Here is a 22,407-nt window from a genome sequence, read left to right on the forward strand (position 1 = left end):
ATCTATGTATATTTATTAGTAGAATTGGCAATACTACCCAGTTCAGAGATTTAAAGATTGGTAAACGACATTTACGGGGTCAACTTCTATCCACATTTGCTTAGGAATAGAGTTTGGAATGTTGCAATATTCAGGGTTTTTAAGATTGGTATATTTGTTTGTTTTTCCATATATGTATGTTTTACCAAAGTGTTTGTGAGCTTTATGGGGTCAACGTTTATCTATATTTGCTTAGGAATAGAATTTGGAATGTTGCAATATTCAGGGTTTTTAACATTATTCGTGGAAACTTCGCGAATAATTAATTAGGCCTAATTTAAACTTTCTTATTTATTCATTATTAATGATAAGTCTTAAATATTTTTCCAGTTTTTATTCACAAACTAAGTTTTGAATTACATACTAATATTTTAGTTATTCTTTTACAAAAACCCAAACTTAAAAATGTAGAATTATTAAACAACTGAGTAATTAAATTAATATTCAAATTATTAACAGCATTTTCGTAATGTAAATTCACACGTTCAATCCAGTCCATAGTCACGCACTCGTGTTGCAGCTGAGATCCGTGGGATATGATACAACCGTTGCAGGCATCCTTTATGTACTTGGTTAGTTGCTGATGAACAATTTCGTTCACCTCCGAGGACACTCGCTTGGCCGCGTTTAGAAAGGTTACCACTTGATCATGTTTCTCCAAAGGTTTCCCCCAAAGGACGGCTCCAATGACGAACCCGTTCTTGGTCGGGTAGAGATTTCCATAGTTTAACCCACTTCCAGCCTTCATTTCACGAATGTTGAGTACTTTCCAATCCTGATACATCTTCAGGTCGATACGTTTCAGGTTCGACCCATCAAAGGACAGAGATAATGGCGTAGCATCATCATTCTGGAAATAGTGAGTTACTTGCTCTCGCCTTCTATGGAGTGGATAATATTCAGCCTCCGTCAACGTGATGCCTGTTGAACCGTCTGTTAGCCCTAGTTTAACCCTACAGTCAGGAGTAACCGAGGCTGACTTTGTAGATGAAATTTCGAAGATATTGCAAGTGTCCCTAATTATAGAAAAAGAAATTCCACATTTTGAGAATAAAATTGATTTAAATAACTATAATCATACTCTATATATAATTAATTCCGAATAATGGAAATAAAGAAAACTCTAGAGAGTGTACTTACATTAGCGTAGAGTTTCGTGTTGCTGAATTCCTTTGCTGGGGTACTTTAGTTGCTGGAGAGAGCTTGGTTAGCCGTAAAATGATCTTATCACCACGTAACTTTTTGAAGTTACCCCTGAATTTTTTAATTCTCAATTAATTTTTTTAAATTTCAATTATTTTTTTTAAATTTCAATTACTTTTTTAAATTTTAATTAATTTTTTTTAATTTCAATTAAATGTAAAAGTTAATTTTATTTTTTTCCTTTTTAATCAAAATCTTTCTTTTTCGGATTTTTCCGATATTCAGTGAATTTAACATGCATTGATGTTCTTTCCTAAGAAATTAAGTTTGGAATTACTTAATTCTGACAAAATATTATAATAATAAATAAAAATAATCTTACATTGTCAACCATTTTGGGTTATCCTTCCTCCGTGAACCTTGGGTTTAGATTTAGCACTACTCTCCTTATCCAGTTTGTATGCTGCTCTCCTTTAAATTCTATTTCATGTTGAGTTTTAGAAAGTGCCAAAGGTTCACTGGAAGTAGACTCCTTGGAAGTTGTTTCTTTTTCTACGACACAAGAACCACTTGGTTCATCGGAAAGAAGTATGTCTATTTTATCAATAAAACAGATACTGCCTTTATAAATGAGTGAATTTTTTTCGAATATGCTGCCAAAATTTCAACTTTACTCTCAAAGTATTTCTTTGTTTAAAAATTGATTTCTTCAATTACTTTCTTCTATGTCTTGTGTGTTAATTTTTTCTAGTCCCGCCTTCAAGTGGTTGACTGTAATTTTTTCTTTTTTCGAATATTCGTTTATTTTTTAATTGACTTTATACGATTCGATAAAAATTCCATTATTATTTTTGGCAGCTCCTTATAATCTGGATCACCGTTTCTAAAGAAATTTAATATAACATGCTTGAAGTTAGTGTAGTGTATGGTGTTCAATGGGAAAGGTGACTTGGAGTGCCTGCTCTTATAATTTTTGGACTCTGGGAATGGTTGGTTCGATATCCCGTATGTCCATTTATCCCTCTTAAATGGGCAGTCGAATAATTCTTACCCTTGTTACTTACTTTTTCGTTTTGCCGCTCTTTAGAGCTAGAAAACGATTGTTCCGACCTCTGTTGGCTGGACGGCAGGTCGGCAGGTCGGCTGGCTGGATTTTGGTGTGACCTGATGAGATTGGTCATAAATAAACTTTTCTAATTTCAAATTTCCCGCGAATTTTCGACTCGAAATACACCCGTGGTTCACGTTACACCTCATAGGTGGCGTAACGTATTTAATTTCTATTGAAATTATTTTCCCGTCGGTGCCGGGCCTCGAACCTACGATGTCCCAATCCATACGAGACGCCAGTGAAGACGCCCGCTCGCGCACGCTACCACGAAGCTACGCTCGCTTAGTACATAACCCGAGTTAAGTTAGACTGTAGAGTAGAGAGAGATAGAAATATGTGGATCTCCACCCACCCTCCCCTTCCCGACGCGCGCGAACCAGCTGCAGCTGGATTTTGTAAGTGGGAGAGGAGAGAGAGTAGAGAGAATGACTGCCTAACGCGTGCCAATAATTTTTAGCCATGTGATTTAAATCAATGAAACATACTCATTTAAAGTTAAATAATTATAATTAGCTAATATGATTATTATATTTAAAAAAATTATATTATTTAAGTAATAAATTTAACGATAGTTGTTGAGAGATTCAATAGAGGGCAACATGAGATGTCATAAATACTAATTTGTTTTTGTTGTCTCTCTGCCTCCTATTATAGAGTCCTATATTGCAAGGTCCAAGGCTTAACGGATGATCGATGATTAGATAGTTTAATCAGGTGTTTAAATGTAACTTAATCCCGACGATACCATTAATGACAAACGCAATCAACATACTCATGGTTAAATTAAAGTTAATTAAATTGAATTGCTCAAAGATAATTAAAAAATTAAATCAACAACTCAACTATCTGCTCAACGATAATTAGGCCAGTTTTTAACTTTTTGTCAGTTTTGCTGTTTATTTAAACGTAATTAAACAATGGTTAAATACTGCAGCGTGTATGGGTGTAAATTTCCACGCGACGTTAAATTGTCGAAACAATGGGATAAAGCTTTAAAAATGGGTAAACCACACACCAAGTCCATGGTTGTCTGCTCCCTTCATTTTAAATTAGAGGATTACCGCCTTCAACCGAAATATGAACATTCAGGTATGTTTTAAGCGTATAATATTAATTTAAAACCAATTATAATAAGAGTTATTATTGTAGATAAGTTAAGTTACCCTCCCAGACTTAGACCCTTGGCTGTTCCTTCCAAAAAACTCCCGTTAAGGAAACATGATCAACAAAAGTTCAAGGCTAATGGGAGATTGGAAAGACTGAAAAAAAAAGGAATGAACTCTCACAATCTCCAACTTTGCATGCAAGTGAAACGTTCCGGTGTTATAACATTTGCCAGCAAAGCTTTTTGTGGAAGATGTTCCGACCAACAAGTAACGTCTGAAAGTAAAATATTGGACATGTGTGAAGGTTTCATAGATGGGATTATGGTTAACAAGGGGTTTGCCATAGAAGATCTTTGCAACAAGCGTGGTTTAGAACTAATAAGACCACCCTTTCTAAAGAAGAAAAAGCAATTTACAAGGGAAGAAGTTTTGCGAAATTCCAAAATAGCTGCTGTGAGAGTGCATGTTGAGAGAATGATAGGTAGAATGAGAGCTTTTAATTGTTTAAATAAAAAATTGCCCTTTGATTTATTGCCCTATGCTAGTTCAGTGATCACCGTGGTATCTGCTGTTATTAATTTATCAACACCAATTTTGGCTAACGATAAATTTTAAATGTTTCTCAAAAATTTGTCCCAAGCTTGTTAAAACCCGTGAAAAAAAATGCAAATAAATAATGCACCCAAGACTCCCGAAATTTTGTAAAACAATTTTATTTAATAAATTTGTAAGATTCAATCACATTTTAAGAAACTTAAAAATATCACTTCAGCCTTATTTGCGCCATTACATTCCGTCCTTTTTATTCCATTTCAAATAATTTGGAATGTAGTAATTGAAAAAAGTAATTTGTAATCTTGGTAAAAGATTGTTAATAAATTTTTGGTCTTTAGGCACATCAATAACAAAACAATCATTTCAAGTTTAGAATAAATTATAAAATGACAACTTTGAAGTCCTAAAAGGGTCAAACTAAGTTGCACTTGCCCATAATACATTTGTTAGGGTTTCATAGAAAATGTTCCGCCCTTCTTGATTATGTAAGGAGTTTTCTTGAGGACTGTTTCCAAGTTTCCTTTCTCACCAATGACTGGACACTTTATTTTAACCAAATTATCGTTGACTAGACCGTCAGGGGAACACCCCAAGAAAGGATAAGAAGGGTTGACTTCAAAACCAATCTTCGGTACTTTTAAATTAGACTTTTTTTTTGAAGCAAACTGTGTGAATTCATTTCCCTTAAAGTTTGACTGAAGAGCTTTTCGAATTTTTTCAGTAGGATCTTTTGGAAAATATGTGTAATACTCGTAGCAATTTTGACAAGAGAGAGAGCAACAGGTACTAAACAAAACGAAAACAGTATTACCAATTTTTATACTCATGTTATGACCAAGGCTTAAGAGTTTACATAACTAATCTGGTTAATATTAGGGTGATTAGGGTTTCAACACTTACCATTTTTGAAAATATTCTCTTCTGAAAATTGTGGTTCATTCATTGCAAGAAATTTCGAGTACTAATTTTCATTTGGCACTGAATTATAAGTTTAAACGTCACATACACTGACGCTGATGCTACAGGTGCTCAGGCCTGCCATTTTTTCCCCCTAGATCAAGCTTCGCGTTTTCTCCGGACGGTGGCACTAGTGAAACTTTTGGTTCTAGGCGCGGAATCTGGCAGCCCTGAACTAGGGAAATTTTGGTCCAAAAAGGGAAATTTTAAGGGTTAGAAAGGGAAATTTCATTTTTTGAAAACACCTATCTGCAAAATATATCATATGGTCCAGATTATAAATGCGAATGCTGTTCTGGACTATTTTTCCGTACTTCTGTTAAAAAGACAGAGTCGGTGAAATACTTGTCAGTTGAAGGAGTACACGAGAGAGTGCTTCCGTCGCATATTTTGTTGTGTGGTTCTTGCCACAGCTACGTTTCTAGAAGGAAAGTACCACCACTCTCCAGAGAAAACGGCAATTTTTTCCTGATTTGACCATGGAGTTGAAAGATCTTACAGAACATGAATGTAGCATGATTTCTCCGCGATTACCGTTTATGCAAATAAGAAAACTAGGAGTTGATCAGCAAAGAGGCATTCGCGGTAATGTCGTAAATGTACCAGTTTCAATCGACTCTTATGTTTCAATTCTGCCCACAGGCCCCACTGACACTCAAGTTATTCAAATTAAACTCATGAGGAAGAAGGAATATCTACACCACTATATGTTTGAAACAGTTCGTCCCAGAAAAATACTGGATGCTTTAAAGATTCTAATAACAACTCCTTTGTATTTGAAACATGAAGTTACAGTTCCAGATGATGTGGCTTTGGAATTCAGCGAATCTAATAGTGTAAATTTCGTATCGAATGAGGAAGATACGCCAACTGAAGTAGAGAACACGCCCCCTGTTGGTACAGATCAACTAAATAATTTCGTATCGAATGAGGAAGATATGCCAACTGAAGTGGAGCACACGCCCCCTGTTGGTACAGATCAACCAAGTAATTCTGCTGTTGAACCTCAACAAGCACCTAACAGCGACCAGGAATGGGACGAAATTGATGAAGAAACAGCATTGAACAATGGCAACAGTGATACCCTTTTGCTTTCATCTGAAGATCTAATTACGCCCCAGATTGAGAGTATTGCTTATGCTCCTGGAGAAGGGCAGACACCACAATCAATTCTTTATGATGAGGACTCCGAATACCTTTCTTTCCCGAGTATTTACGCTGGCCAAGCTTTGAAGCTACCACCTAAGGCAACGTACACACAGCAAATAAAATGGGAGTTCAGTTGCAGCGATAGGCGTTGTGCCTCTAGTATTCCAAAAATATTTTATTCCTATGTTAAATTAGTATCGTCGAAACTACGGAACGCTACTAATATTTGCATGAGAAAAACCAAGTCCAAAGCTGGCCAAGCATACACAGCGGGAGCATTAACAGCGCCTGGAAGTTTGGATTCTTTGGTGAAACGCGATGATGGTTACAAAGTTTTGGAAAGCGTCAGATCTTCTCCTGGCTATTTACAACAAGATCTTCTGGCTATGGTTCGCCAACTTGGTAATCCTACGTGGTTCCTCACTCTGAGTGCCGCTGAGACGAAATGGGAAGAGCTTTTGGAGTCCTTGTGCGTCATTGCCGGGCACCCTCGAGAAAATGCGAAAGAATATGTAAAAACCTTGGCATTTATGGAGAGAGCTAAGCTTATCAACGAGGACCCTGTCACCTGCAGCCGATATTTTGATTATCGTTTGAGAGAATTTTTCAAGTTTCTGCGACGCAAGGAGTCACCGATTGGAATCATTGATGATTACTACATTAGAATAGAGTTCCAAATGAGGGGATCACCACACGCCCATATTCTACTATGGAATAAAAACGCCCCACAATTGAGAAGCGATAACTCCAATCTGGAAGAGGTTATCATATTCATTGATTCCAACATTACCTGCTCGAAAGGGGATGGAAGTGAAAATGGAACAACTTGGTCAAGACGCAAACTCACAAGCATTCCAAAACCTGTCGTAAGAAGAACGATAGTGGACAGTCATCGTGTCGTTTTGGCATACCTTTTCCGCCAATGGGAAGAACCCTTATTTACGACCCTTCTAAGCGTGATGAAAACGAAAACGTTGAAGAGGTTGAAGCCTTAAGCAAATTGGTGCGAAATGCTATCGAGAAATTGAAAGTAGAAACTGCACCGGAAACATTTGAAGAATTTTTGGAAACGCTGAACATAACGGAAGAGCAATATATTGCAGCTATAACTTATCCAATTAGAAGGCTCACTGTCCTTCTGAAAAGATCACCGCAGGAAATAAGAATTAATCCCTACAACAAGAAGATTTTGGAGTTATGGAAAGCTAATATGGATCTTCAATACGTCCTAGACCCGTACGCCTGTCTCATGTATATAGTTTCCTACACCGGCAAAGCCCAAAAGGGGATGTCACAGCTCTTGAGGGAGGCAATCAAGGAAGCGAGAAATAAAGGCAGTGGTATAAAAGAGAGATTAAAAGTTATTGCTAATAAGTTTATTCATTGTGAAGAAATTAGCGTACAAGATACTTTCCATTCCAATTTGCCGGAGCAGTCGTGCTCATATTTTCATAAACACTTCACCATTTGAAGAAAGGGTACACATTTTGAAAAGACCATCTGAATTGGAATTATTGCCTGATGATAGTACTAACGTTTTTTCTGATGGAATCATCGAGCACTACATTGGGAGACCCGATGAACTGGAAAATCTCAGTCTAGCCGCTTTCGCCTCATGGTATGAGTTTTCCCGAAACAAACGCAATAGGAGAACCCAAAATTTGAACGAAGATGAAGACCAAGAAATTGAAACGACTAATGTGGAAACGTCTCTTGAGCTCAAAGATTCTTCAGGATACGTCAGGAAAAGAATGCAGGCTAAAGTAATCAGATTCAAAAAGTACAGTAAGGTGAAAGATCTCAAAAACTACTGTCGAGTGGAAATTATGTTATTTTTACCTTGGCGTTGTGAGGAAACCGAATTGCTAGAAGCTAACGTAGAAGAAATTTATGAAGCCCATAAGCAGGAAATATCTGAAGCTAGAAGGGAATTTATAAGTGAAGTTGATGACTTAGATCTGGACCAAATGATTCAAGAAGTAAGAGAAAACCAACACTCAAATGACGTTCAAAACATTCAACCTATGATTGAACATCAAAACGAGCGTGATAGAAGTTTCACATTGGATGACCCGGAATTTTTTGTCCACTCTCTTCAAGAAGCCGTTTGTGACGTAACTTCTGATATTCAACAATCTAGCGCTGCCGACTTCACTTCAACAATTACTCTTGTCAACAATGAAGAATATTGCAGCATGCTTCGAAAACTAAATTTAAAGCAGCGAGAAATTTTCTACTACGTACTAAATCATTTCAAAACATCTCAAGAAGAACCTCTGAGGATTCTGATAACAGGCGGTGCTGGTTTTGGGAAAAGTCTCTTGATTCAAGCCATTTTTTGAAGCCGTATCCAGGCATGAAAAGAATAAACCCGGTGCCGATCCATCACGATTATCTGTTCTAAGAACGGCATTCACCGGGAAAGCGGCTTTTAATATTGATGGTGTCACTCTTCACTCTGCCTTTAACTTGCCAACAAATCAATTTTCTGGCAAGATGAATCCATTGGACAACGACAATTTGAACAGAAAAAGATGTTCACTTTTAGGCCTGAAACTTCTTATAATAGATGAAATATCTATGTGTGGAGCCAAAATCTTCAATTATATTAATGTAAGAGCCCAACAAATCTTCGGATCTCCAAAGCATTTTGGTGGTATTTCAGTTGTTCTCGTGGGAGACTTCAACCAGTTACCCCCTGTTGGGGATAATTACACATTTATGCCCTTGAAAGAAAAGAACAACCCCTATGAGGCCCTAATTGGAAGTCCACTGTGGGAAGAATTTAAGTTGTATGAGCTTGACGAAATTATGAGACAGAAAGATGACAAAATATTCGCTATGGCTTTAAATCGAATGTCCATGGGAGAGATGACACCCGCCGACGTTGACTTGTTTAGAAGCCTGGAAACATCTATTTCAAGGCCTCTACCTCTGGAAGCCCTTCATTTGTTTGCAACAAATGATGAAGTAAATGCGTTCAATGAATCAAAGTTATGTTCACGGAATGCTGAAAAGATATGCTCGGTCGCATTTGACTCGGCTACGGGTGACGCTAGCAATGAAATCAAAACAAGAATTCTTGAAGCCGCAAAAACCTTGAAAACCCAAGAAACCAGTGGTTTACCAAGAGAAATAACCCTAATGGTTGGTATCAGGTACATGATCACCAATAATTTGAACACCGCCGATGGTCTAGTAAATGGTGCAACTGGAAGGTTAAGAAAAATACAGTATGGTCAAAATCAAAAAGGTGAACAAGTCCCCGTTCGAGTTTGGATTGAATTTAATGATAAGAAGACTGGAAAAGAGACTAGAGTCCAGTTTCAAGGATTAATGATAGCCAATAATATTAATGAATTATGGACGCCTGTTGAGAAGATTGTCAGAAGTTTCACTAGACGTTCAGGACAAAAAAACATCTACGTTTGAAGAAAGCAGTATCCTCTAGTAATTGCCGAAGCTATTACTGTACACAAGAGCCAAGGAGACACCTATTCCGAAGTAGTTGTTCATCTTAATCAAAAGCGAAAGATGAAAAGGTCTCAATTATACGTCGCTTGTAGTAGAGCCAAAACTTCAAACGGTTTGTTCATCGTGGGAAAGTTCACGGTGCCTAACCCAGTGGTTAAAAGTAAAGACTCTGTTGCCTTAGAGATGGAGCGACTTCGAAAAGATTGCCCGTTGATGCTACCTATTTTGGATCAAAAAATGTCTATTAATGTGCATAACGTACAGTCTTTAAATTGTCATTTACAAGATGTAACCTCGGATCTCAAGAGAATGGAATCGGATATGATATTTCTTGTGGAAACCTGGGCCAAAGAAACTGACAATTTTAAAATCCCTGGATTTTCGGAGCTAAATGGTATATGCCTTCCTCGTCAGTCTCGACGAAAACCATATGGAGTATCAGCTTATATCAAAGAAACTGTAACTCACACCAGAATTCTTATGTACACTCGCGAACCAACAACAACCTCTCATATTGAATGCTTGTGGATGGATGGATCGTTAAATGATTTACGCCCATCTGTACTAGCAGTTTACTCTTCCCCAGCTTGCAACATACGCGACATAATATATGGTATTGGGAAATGCGTGGCGGAATATTATGATGAAGATATTCGCAGCGTCATTGTTGGTGACTTGAACATTAACCTTCTTGAGACATCATCTCGTGCAACCAAGAAGCTAATCGAATTCTCTAATAATGGGTTTGAAGCAATCAACTGATGGTGGTACTAAACTGGATTTAGCATTTGGCGATGAGAAATTTTCCACTTTTTTCAGCGCTAGTTATCGAGAATGTTACTATTCTTATCATTAAGGAATATGTTTACATTATAAATAACCGAGAATCTATGACATCATCTGACTTTTCAAAGCGATTTTTCCATATTTTCAATGATCAACATCGTTCTGGATGAAGCTATAATATCAACAGTTGTCTGGATGATACCCAGTTAAAGAAACCCATATTAGGCTTGGGAACCTAGTTAAAAAAGCCATATTGGGCTAGAGAAAGAGACCCTCGCGCTAAAGCAGGATCTGATGTAATAATCGTATATTTTTTCAAGTAATTAACAGAATTGCCAGATGAAACTTCAAGATCTACAGTACAAGATGAAACTACAAGTCCTACAATATCCAGACTATACCAAAACTGCGAAATCTACTGATGTAACTACGAGATCTGCAGTATCCTGACGAATCTACGAGATCTGCAGTATCTGGACGAAACTACGAGATCTGCAGTATCCGGACGAAACTACGAGATCTGCAGTGTCCGGACGAAACTACGAGATCTACAATATCCGGAAGAAACTATAACTGTATGGTTAATGGTGGGCTTGGAAACCTTAAGTAAGAATCCAAAGAAGGATCCTAGAAAATGAGATCTACATATATAATACAAGATCCCAGATCGAACTACTTGATATACAATATCATGATTGATCTACCTACAACTGTCAAGATCAACAATGGGCTTGGGAACCCATAAAAAGAAACCCCTATTAGGCTTGGGAACCTAGAGTAAGAAACCCATATAAGGCTTGGGATCCTTGAGAAAAACACCCATTTACGTTTTAGATAATAAAAAAAGATGCCCACATTTATGCTGCAACATCAACATTAATCCAGATAATACTAAGTAAACAGCTCCGTTCCAAATTGAAGTAAGTAAAACCATCTCTAATAAAACTAACTTGTAATAGCGCCTACACTGCAAATTCACTTTTATGAATAAGGAAATCAAGGCCCCCAACGAGGGAAGCATTTCAAAACTGTACAGCTACTAATTTTTCAATTTAATTTCAATTAGTAAGAAAGTAGTCTAACAATTTTGATGAAGAAACCTATTGATGTATGATTCTAACTCATTAGACAGGTTATTTGTTTCCTATGGTATCAAGTTTCAGACATCGTGACTGGGGCCAAATTCTAGGCAATGGTTGTATATTGGTATAATAGTACAAACATTTAATAATTTTAGCTACCAGTCATATAATATGCTACAAACGTTACTTTTGCATTGAGAAAAAAGACAAAACTATTGTTCCAGTTCATTATTGAGAAAAAAGACAAAAATATTGTTCCAGTTCATTGGAGAGAAATTTGTTACTTATTTCATTAAACTGTAAACCAAAATCATACTATATTCATTTTCTCATGGTCGGAAAGTTATTTTATAGTTAAATGAACAAAAACGGTCAAATAAGCCAGGCAAAACGTTAATCTGGCCGGGGCCATCTTGTTAGTTTTGCCGCTCTTTAGAGCTGGAAAACTATTGTTCCGACCTCTGCTGGTCGGCTAGCTGGAAATGCTGTGACCTGATGAATTTTGTCATAAATGAACATTTCGAATTTTAAATTTCCCGCGAATTTTCAACTCTAAGTTCACGTTCCACCTGATAGGTGGCGTAACGTATTTTATTTCAATTGAAATTATTTTTCTGTCGGTGCCGGGAGGCGAACTTGCGACGTCCCAATCCATACGAGGCGTCAGTGAAGACGCCCGCGCGCGCTACCACGTAGCTACGCTCGCTGATAATATAGAGCGAGTTAAGTTAGAGACTAGAGAAGAGAGAGAGGTAGCAGGATCTGGACCCCCCCTCCCCGACGCCCGCCACTTTCTGCGTGGCTGTGGCGGGAGACGAGAGAGAGAGCTGTCTGGCTTTAAGGCGCGCCCCAGTTTTTTAATTTAGCAAAATAATTTAAATCTATGAACCATACTCATTTAAAGTTAAATAATTATAATTAGCTAACATGATTATTATAATTAAAAATAATTATGTTATTTAAGTAATAAATTTAACGATAGTTGTTGAGAGATTCAATAGAGGGCAACAGGAGATGTCATAAATACAGAGTCACTATCAACCCAAACTGAGTCATTTCAGTTCGGTTTAACAAACTGCGTTAACACTGAACCAGCTCCGATTCCCCTTCGTCTTGTGCCGACGCCATTTTGGTAGATATAGGCTCGTCGGATGAACGTGTTGTGTAGTGTGTACCCAGTGTTTAAGAATAAAACGGTTAGAATTTGTTCTTTGAAGAGTTGTAGAAACTGCTCAAGTAAAACAGATAACGCGCTTCTTTCGAATACCGGGCATTTTAAAAAACCAAGGAGAAGCATCGTACAAATTATCCACTAAGCGACGTAACCTTTGGTTACAAAAGTTGGGCCTTGGACCTGATTCCTTAAGAGAAAATTCTAGAATATGTTCAATGCATTTCGTCTCGGGTAAGTAGAATGGTTTTATGATAATACCAATTTAGAATAATATTTTAGGTCATGATGTTACATATTAAAATATAAATTCATTTGATAGGTTGTCCTTCAACACTGTTTGACCATACTCACCCAGACTGGTTCATAATAAATATTATTGGTAAGAACAGTTACTCCATACTGATTTTTGTTATATATTATTAGCTTATTTTGAAACTAATTGGTATTTCGTAATTTAGACTCTACACCTGAAGCTGATGATGTATTGTATTTCCTATCACTGGTTCATTTTTTCTCTGAAGCGGAAAATGAACCAGTGATAGGAAATGTTGGCCAGCGTTCACAGGATGTGTGTGATATTATCATGTCAAATTTTTCTGTTGACAAATGTACCCAGACACGGCCAGAATTGAATGTAATGGACCGTAGCACCCAGTTTTATGTTTATTAATTACATTTAAGTTGCGGAAACTATTTTAATCAATATTTTCATAGCTTTTGTCGTCCATATTGGCAGAGTTTATTAGAAGGATTTCTGAAAATATAACCCTTAAATGACGGCCAAACCTGAACCAAACCAAACCTTAACCTAACCTAACCAGAACCTAATCAAAATTTTGGAAAAGGGGCAATATTATTTCGGAACTTAAATGAAGATAACAAAATAACATATTTTGGAAAATGCATTATATTATTTGGTAAGTAAATGAAAATAAACAATATCTTGGAAAAGGCGTAATATTATTTGGGAAGTAAATGAAGATAAACAACAATATTATGGAAAAGGTGTGATATTATTTGGAAAACTAAAATAATCTAACCAAAAGGTAAAGGGTAAAATATTAAAAAACATGGAAAATATATATTTTAATTAGTTTCCGCACCTTAATTTTAAGAAATTGAGCCCTAATTAACCTTGAATAAATGATATTTATTGAAAAAACTGTATTTAAAATGCGCGAGCTAAAGTAAAGTTTAGCCCGATACTCACCCAGACTGGTTGCCAACCCCAGATCGTATCAAACAAAAAGTATTTAATTATAATTTGGAATTTCAATTTTAATGAATCCTAGTTTTTAAAATACCCATTGAGTCTGTAACTAAACTAAGCATGGGCGAATACTCGAGTAACACGAATAACTCGATCGAATATCGAGACGAATAACCGTCTCGATATTCGATAAGCCCCATTTCGGGTATTCGAACGAATATCGAATAGTGAATTTTACTATTCGGGCCTACTATTCGTTAAATATTCGACTAACTATTCGTTAAATATTCGACTAACTATTCGTTAAATATTCGATTAACTATTCGTTAAATATTCGATTAACTATTCGTTAAATATTCGATTAACTATTCGAGAAAACAAAAATATTAACCCTAAAAATGTTTTAAAAATGTAATGGCAGTTACACTTTTTAATGTATAAGTTTCTATGGGAAAATAGGCCTGAAGTGCTACTACTCTATAGTGCATCTAAATTCTAAATATAATTTAAATTGATTTTAATTAATCCTTCTATTTCTGACTATTCGATAACTATTCGATAAGGGCAATTTTAAGTTAAGCCTAATTATTCGATATTTGGTTCCCAAACAACTATTCGTCTCGGTATTCGATAAGAAAATTTTTCACTATTCGATATTCGTCTCGACAGTCAAAAACTGGTATTCGCCCATGCTTAAACTAAACGTTAACGACCTCTAGTCTCTGCTAAGTGATTTAAATTTCAGACCTTCTCTGTGGGAAAGGGGGAATTCTATTAGCTAGATTTACAAACTGACATCACATTTAAATTAAGTTATCATTCTAAAAACTTAGTTACTCATCTATAAATAAAAGGGTATTGGTGGTTAAAATAACGTTACTATAAATAAATCAAATAAAAATCTACAACTTAAGCTGCTCAAAAAAATGAACATTAAGATAATAAGGGAGAATACATAGTTTACAGACTAGTAGGATTCATACTAAGGAGGCCTGACTCACTGGGTGAGTTTAAAGATGGGCCTCCTCGCGTAAATTGTATGAATCCTCCTAGTCTGTAAACTGTGCAACCTCAGCAAGATCAAATTTTCAAATCTAGCTATATTAGCCAGCCATCTATCTATTTTTAGCATTATAATTTAAATTAATTGATCGTGATGATTTAAAGTTAAATATTTATATATTGCTAATGTATTTATTATTTAAGGAATTTTATTTAATTTAAATAGTAAATTTAATGATGTAATTAAGGGTTCCACGAGAGGGTAGAATTTTTTTTAAAATTCAGTAATGTTTTCACCAGAGATAAAGGAGGAGCGTGAGGATATTTGTTTTCACGCTTAGAGGATAGGCAACTCCCTATCTCCGACGGCAGCTTATTCGATATATAACCTGTTCCAGCTTTGGTTGTCAGCACGCGCAAACCCAGATTTCTATGTTGAAGCGGCTTAGTGGCGATCATTAACGAGCTTTGTGCTTGCGGACAACAGACAAAAGAAATACTGATTTACATTATTTAAAACCTCGACATATTAAATCCTGAAGATGAGTATATTTTTTGTCTGTTATCTCGAAATATTTCTTTCGTATGTTGTCAGCACGCAGAAACAAAGCTGTAACACATTACATATCGAATAAGCTGCCGTCGAAGATAGGGATTTGCCTATCCTCTAAGCGTGAAAAAATTTCCTCACGCGCTTCCATTATCCAGGTTTTTACTTTTGCGCGTCTTAGAGGTTCTGCAAAATATAGGTCCGATCCTGGCTGGCTGAGCGTTCCTTCAACCCCATTTTTAATTCTAAAATTGTTTTAAACCAAAAAAGATAAATGCTTTTATACATATAAAATAGTTGTTAAATTAACTTTTTTGGCACAAATATTAGTGCCAAATATTATGAGATTTTTGTAAGGTTTAGGCCGGGGTCACCTTACAATAAATTTATCTAGCCTAGGCAAAACTTTTTATGGCCGGGGCCATCTTGTTGGATTTCGAATCAGGTTCTTGTAATGAAACATTTGCTTATCGAGTATCGGGGCCGGTACCCACCTGAATTCTTTTAAGTTCTGACTAGCTGTAACTAGGCTTAGCTGAAAAATTATTGTCGGGTACCAGTCGGGTTTTTAAACTATTAACAAATAATAAATAGATACAATTACGCAAGGCTACCAAAAGAGTTTGAAATATTAGATGAAATTTAATAAATATTTTCAACTTAGAAACTTGTCCAATATTAGTTTATTGAAATATTCCAGAGTGCCAGCTCATTTTAGTCGATTACGTAATTTTATGTGTGGAACCCTATAAGGGCAAATTAAAATACTTTTCGATCTCAATCTAAAACTAATTAACAAAAAAGAGCTATAACGCATACGATATTTGTTTGATGACTTAAATGTGTGAACGGATTCAGTCACCCAAACACAATTTTCAGCAAACTTTTCATTTCTGGCATCTGAACGACGACGAATATGTTTTAGTATCCTTTGCATATTTCAACTACGAGTGCCACTATCGCCAATGCGAGTAATACAAAGTAAAGCTTTGATGCCTCAAAAACGATTTGTATGCCAAGTGGTCTCCAAGCATCGTCAGTTTGCGCTGGCTGCTCAAATACCTTTCTTATAGAAAACCACTGTTTGCGTACTACTGACATTTCCTGACCAGTTTCATGAAACCGAAGAGCCCTGAAATACAAATTGTTATTATTATTTGTTTCGTTCAGCAGAAGAAAATAGCGTACAATGTTTTTGGGTTTGTAAGCAAGAAATACTTATACAAGTCGACAAAGACACAGTTTGTCTGGAATTCTGGATGGTTGTTATTACCTGAGATTAAAGGCTGACTTCCAGCGAAAAGGGTTCTAGCGAACTGAAAACCGAGCATCGAGACTAACAATGAAGCGACTGTGCCGATTTTCGAAGCTCCGCTGGGACAAAAGTTGGAAGGGTTCTCGCTAACTGAAAGCCGCGCAATGGGGTTCTAGCGAACTGAAGATGAACAATAGAAATCCTTTTAAATTTATTTCCTCTCGAATTTTTGTTTTCCCCTGAAGAAGGAAATTCTCTATTGCGTATCTTCAGTTCGCTAGAACCACAATACCACATTGCACGGCTTTCAGTTAGCTAGAACCATTCCAACTTTTACCCCAGCGGTGATTCGAAAATCGGCACGGTCGCTCCATTGTTAGTCTCGATGCTCAGTTTTCAGTTCGCTAGAACCCTTTTCGATGGAATTCGGCCTTTAAATACATCTTAAAAGTGAACGAATTTCGGATTTATCCACTCAATCTTTAAAACCTTGATACTTGGTGGTGCTTGAGGAATGATATACTGACGTCATTCCAATATAAACTTTTGGGTCAAACTAACGTTTCTAAAGGCATCTTTTCGCGGAGTTGTTAATCATTTCAATTGGTTATAATAAACCCAACTTAATGTGACATTATAGGTAGACGCTAACGACTATCGATACCTTTTATCAGAAGGGGATAATAGAAGAAGGATCACAATCTGTATCCTCTTAATACTTCATTTACGTAACGTCATTCCTCCCAGGCTCACCCTTTTTGTTTGCTCTTCCGCTCAACAAACTTCAGATGGGCATCGCACCGTAAAGTGAATTCTATAAATGTTTGGCACAAAATCCCCAGCAATCAACCCACAAACCTCGCCTGGACGTGGGACAAAAATCCACAAGCGCGCCTTGGCAAATAGTTTAGCGCTAAGTAATGATGAGCGAACTATATATAGCGTATGTGATTCGATTTAGTAACCTTGCTCCAATGTACATTTGATGTTGGGAAGAATGACGTTACACTTACCCCGTTTTGTGGCACATTTATTACAAGAGAAGTATTATATACTTCTGATTTCAGTGAATTAATTTCGAACTACAGTCTCAAACGACTCGTATCCCTTTAGGCCTGTCCAGACTGACACAGTTTGCGCGTTCGCATCTCCGCTTCACGTCTTTCGCTACTTTGCGTCCTCACCTCGTGAAGATCCAAATTTCTTGCAACTAGTCCAAGAATTTCGCGCCTTCGCGAGAAAAGCCCCAATCACAGAGTGTAGAGGGCATCGATTAGTTTGGTATTTAGCACATTTTCACAATTGTTGAAGAAGCGAGCAGCTCAGTCATGTCACTATTAATAAATATGGGCTGCGTTCAGCAGAGCTCACCGAACAAAACAGCGGATTTTGGGAAACCTCTACCGGTGAGCTCGTTCGTCATAATGACGTCATAGCTATGCTTATCCCTTTTCCCCTAGTCATCGGTGTTTTAAAAATAACGGTAGTGCAATAAATCGTGCAAGGTACCAAGGCTTTATAAAACTTTTATGAATTCATATTTACAGAGATAAATAAAAACTTTAATAATTATGATTAGAAAGACTAATTCTCGCGAGATCGGCTTAAATAACAAATATTTAAAGGGTATGAGAAGCTTCGTTTGAAAAACCTCTGATTTATATAACAAAAGATAGAATTAATTACTGTGAATTAAAAAGTATCAAGCTTTTAATTCTCCAATTTCGGGTTATTTGGCAATATGCATTTGAAAATGCTTCATATGAAATTATTTGAAATCCACTTTATAGGAAAGGCTAAAACGTTTCCCTGTTGTTTGACGTCACACATATTTTTCACGCGAGATGGTGCCACTGTCTTCGCTATCAGACCCAGAGTTTATACAGGTGAGAAGCATGGACAAAGCTCGAGACGCGTATCTGATTCCCGCGCTTTTTTTCCTCACGTCATAGTGATGTCATCAAGCAGGCGAACAAGCTCAACAAGACAACATTGTTGATATATCGAAACAGAGTTTTCGTGATTTTCCAATGCATTTTAAAAATAGAAACTTTGGTTCAATTATATTGAAAACTTGATATTTTGAAAGTAGAGATTTGAAAGTGTAATGTAAAACCACTTTCGTGCTAAAATATGTTATGAAATTGTAAATTCCCATACCCTTTAACGTAATAAGAGAAGGAAAAATCAAAGGATAAAGAAAGCAATTCTAGTCGAAAAATTGTCCAACTGTAGAACTTAACCAAATAAACTTGATGGTTTTCGCAAACCAAATGAAAATAGCGTAGTTTGTTAACTTAAGAAATAGTTTACTTACACTAAATTGAACCGTTCTTTCAAACGAAAATCCGCGTCATGTTTGAAACGAACTCCAAGTGGTATGTAACTTGAAGGCTCTCCAAGACGAAAGTACAAATTCTCTTTGTCTGCAAAGAGGTCTTTTATTTCATCAAGTAACACCACGATACGTGATCCGTAACCCACTAAAATCATTTTCTTGTCGACGATATTCTTAATAAATTTTTGGAAATCTTTGGGATTGTTGTAGAATTCTTCTTTCAAGAAAGTCATTTCCATATCGATTAAAAATTTGCAAAACTCGATGGGCTAAAAATGTCATAGATTTAATAAATAAATAGATTTTCACGTCTCAGAGTGACGATGACTTCACGGAAAGGTATTACACTGGACGTGTCTGTGTGTGTCTGTGTGTGTCTGTCACTGCGTTCGCAGTTGGCAAATCGGAGCAAACGTGTACGGAGAAAGCAATTTTTGGCTTCTACTCCCATCGTTAGGATTAAGAAGTACGCGGCGATCGGCTAGGGTTACGAGTAACGTCTAGCCTCCCAATGGCAGAGCTTTATCCCACATAGAAACCAGTCTGTACTTACTGGCTTCTAACACCATTGTTGAAGGATGTTGTGGGTATTTGTCGCGAACTTCAATAACAATTCCGCGTTTTAAGTTAGTTTTATAACACATTCATTGATCGTCAGTTCTTTACAAAAATACACACATTCCCGTGAATACCACGACTCAACTCCTCGATAATCTTCCCCCTTTCGTAACGGTCTATATCCCACTCTAAGGTAGACATCCCTTATCTCTTATCACATGACTTGGTGGCAGAGGGCGTTTAACTGAAGTTCATAAAATACATTGGGGTCTAATTAGCTAATTACATGCTAAGATCTAAAAAACCACTGTAACAATCTCGGCCATCCTTCCAACTCGACTGTCCTCATTCGGACTCAAAATTAACAAATCGATTCAATTAGTACTTAGATTTACCAAACACTTAATGCTTAAGATTACTATAACATAAATTTTTAACCGGAAAGAACAACAGAAAACAGTCTATACCCCTACCTAGTAAGACGGAAAGCACTGGATCGTGCTATTGGCTTAGAAATGCGGCGAGGGCGGCCAACGGAGTGTACTTGGTCCGGTATAGCGATTGTGGTGGTTTCAGGGCCCGCTTCTACGGCGTTCGGATCATAAACGATAGTATCGTTCGAGCTACTAGGCTATCACTGTCCATGTCTGTCCATTCACCATTTTCTAAATCTTCACCGTCTTCGTAATTGTGATTTCGAAACGGTTTTACGTGGTCGGCATGCACGGTAAGAATATGGTGACGTTTACTTGTGCGCATATACGGTGGATTTTCTACCTTATAGCTGACCGGACCAGTTCTTTTCGCTACCCTAGAGAGAAAAGCGGAACCACAGTCGCGTATAAGTAGCCGGGGGCTCCTGTGTCGAAGGACAATTTGATTTCTTATAAAGTCGGTAACGTGGACAGATTCGGTGCTTGGAACCGCTCGGGCTTCTATCCACTTCGTCAGATAGTCTACAGCGATAAGAATATATTTATTTCCGTGTGAAGACTTCAAGAATGGACCACAGTGGTCAATACCAACCACCTCAAAAGGCTCAGAAGGTGGTGGAATCCGGTGCAATAGAGCATCTGAATGGCCAGGTGGTATCTTCCGAAACTGGCAAGAGACGCGTGACTCTACATAAAGACGTACCATCTTCCTTAATTTAGGCCACCAATACCTTTCTTGTACTTTTGCTAATGTTTTGTCAAATCCCATATGTCCGCCCGTTTCGGAATCGTAAGCTAATTCTAGAATTGTCCGCCGCAAAGATGGTGGGACAACCAATAACTTCTTTCTGCCGTAAGCATGCGGATTGTCCCGAAAGAGAACTCCATTTTTCAATGTATATTCAGCTATTCGTGCCTCGCCGATCGTTGTCCGTTCCAAATCCTGCAACTTTACCATTAAGACCTTCAATTTCGAGAGGCTCTGCTGTGCCAGAGCTAACTCTTCAAGAGGGATAGGTACAAAATGCACGGCACATGTCGGTATTTCATCAGCTAAACTCCCGGGATCAAACTGAGGCCCTAGATAGAGCATGAGCGTTTTGGTGGTTCTTTCCACTTCTATGGATAGGTGTGTAGAGGTACTCTTCTAAGCAGATAGCCCAGCGAACGAACTTGGAACTGTTATTCTTCTTGTTTTGTAACCAGAGAAGAGCGCTGTTGTCAGTCACCACATCGAAAGATCGACCAAGAAGATAGGGTCGGAAATAATCGACGGCAGAGACAACGGTCATCAGTTCCAATTCACTCGAATGTAGTTTTTCTTCTGCTTCGCTCAGCCTCCTGCTATAATAGGCAATTACCTGCTCCCGCCCGTTCTGGTCATATTGGACAAGAACAGCTCCATAAATTTTAACTTCAGTATTTGTTCATAAAAAATGAAATATTTCCATATCCAGGTAAATAAGTTTGTAAATAGTCCTCCTCTGGACTCTGAGAGGTAACATTTTGGTTTTCCCAACTTGTTTTACAATTACTTTCTGTGTCATCGTCAGTCAGAGAGGTAACAAATTGCAAAATCCAAAATATTACCTCTCCGAGTCAAGAGGAGGACTACTACTACAAACTTATTAACCTTGATGTAGAATTTTTTCTCTTAAGTAAAAATTACGAATTATTAAAGCAGTATTCCAAGCATAGCGAATATACAGTAAAGCAGATGACATTTTACATCCAATAAAGATACGTCTTGGACACATGGAAAATAGTCAATTGGAAAAACTACAGGAAATGAAGTGTATAACTTTAGGAGAGATATAACCTTTATGTGTTTGAAAATGCCCAGTTGTCTACGCCTCAACTGTTAACCCTATATTCTCATAGCTACATTCACAACTGGTTTGCAGTATAAACACTATTGTCTCGTTTCACCTCAACGATATTCTTAGTTTGCCAACATGAGTGTTAACGTTAAATAACACCATAGCTGATTTGTTCCTAGACGCACTGATTGTCAATGCGCATCATAAAAAGAATGAAAACGTAGCTACTACCCGTTTTCCATTAGCCCTTTCACTGATCTAATTGAAACCATGGTGCTTACTTCTATTATAAAATCTAGACCTTATTATTTAGACGTGTACTTAACTTTCGGCTCACTCTGAACCGTTAATGTCTCTTCATTACAGACAAGTTCCCTTTTTCCATAATATAAAGTGAATATGTGGAAATATTTTTCGTAATAGAATAGAATAATTTGTTTATTGTGAATAAAAAGAAACGCGTAGGATTCACGAGATTATACACAGTAATGTTGTAAATACATGTATTAGAATCTACTTACAATAAAAATGGAAACAATTCTTATATACAGTAGTTTGAAAAACAGTAAAATTTAAACAATTCAAACTTCAGTTCCCAAAAAAATTAGTAGAAAACTGACAAAGTTGTCAGAATTTAAATCTAGGTACAGATTTATGAGAAAAC

At 37.0% G+C, this 22,407-nt stretch overlaps 1 protein-coding gene and 1 long non-coding RNA gene across 2 annotated transcripts; one reads left to right on the forward strand and one right to left on the reverse strand.

The window, feature by feature from the left end:
* The first annotated feature begins 3,264 nt into the window (after positions 1-3,264).
* On the forward strand, positions 3,265-4,312 carry LOC149622687 (uncharacterized). The gene is made up of 2 exons (XM_089853540.1): positions 3,265-3,382; positions 3,443-4,312. The coding sequence occupies exons 1-2, from the start codon at positions 3,292-3,294 to the stop codon at positions 4,012-4,014; spliced, it is 663 nt and encodes a 220-aa protein (XP_089709666.1). The 5' UTR covers positions 3,265-3,291; the 3' UTR covers positions 4,015-4,312.
* A 195-nt stretch (positions 4,313-4,507) lies between these two features.
* On the reverse strand, positions 4,508-4,981 carry LOC149622688 (uncharacterized). The gene is made up of 3 exons (XR_016374969.1): positions 4,855-4,981; positions 4,621-4,740; positions 4,508-4,588 (listed from the first exon to the last, which is right to left on the reverse strand). It is a non-coding gene; the product is annotated as an uncharacterized LOC149622688 (long non-coding RNA).
* Positions 4,982-22,407: the final 17,426 nt, after the last annotated feature.

This window comes from Phalangium opilio, unplaced genomic scaffold, assembly GCF_054372755.1.
Source record: "Phalangium opilio isolate 3A_F unplaced genomic scaffold, DU_Popi_V2 ptg000194l_1, whole genome shotgun sequence".
In the NCBI taxonomy this organism is placed as follows: Eukaryota; Metazoa; Arthropoda; class Arachnida; order Opiliones; family Phalangiidae; genus Phalangium; species Phalangium opilio.

Excerpts from the sequence above, each read along its gene's own strand:
- LOC149622687 (XM_089853540.1), top strand. The coding sequence starts at position 3,292 with ATGGGTAAACCACACACCAAGTCCATGGTTGTCTGCTCCCTTCATTTT. Across the intron at positions 3,383-3,442 it reads ACCGAAATATGAACATTCAG|ATAAGTTAAGTTACCCTCCC; the intron begins GTATGTTTTAAG and ends TTATTATTGTAG.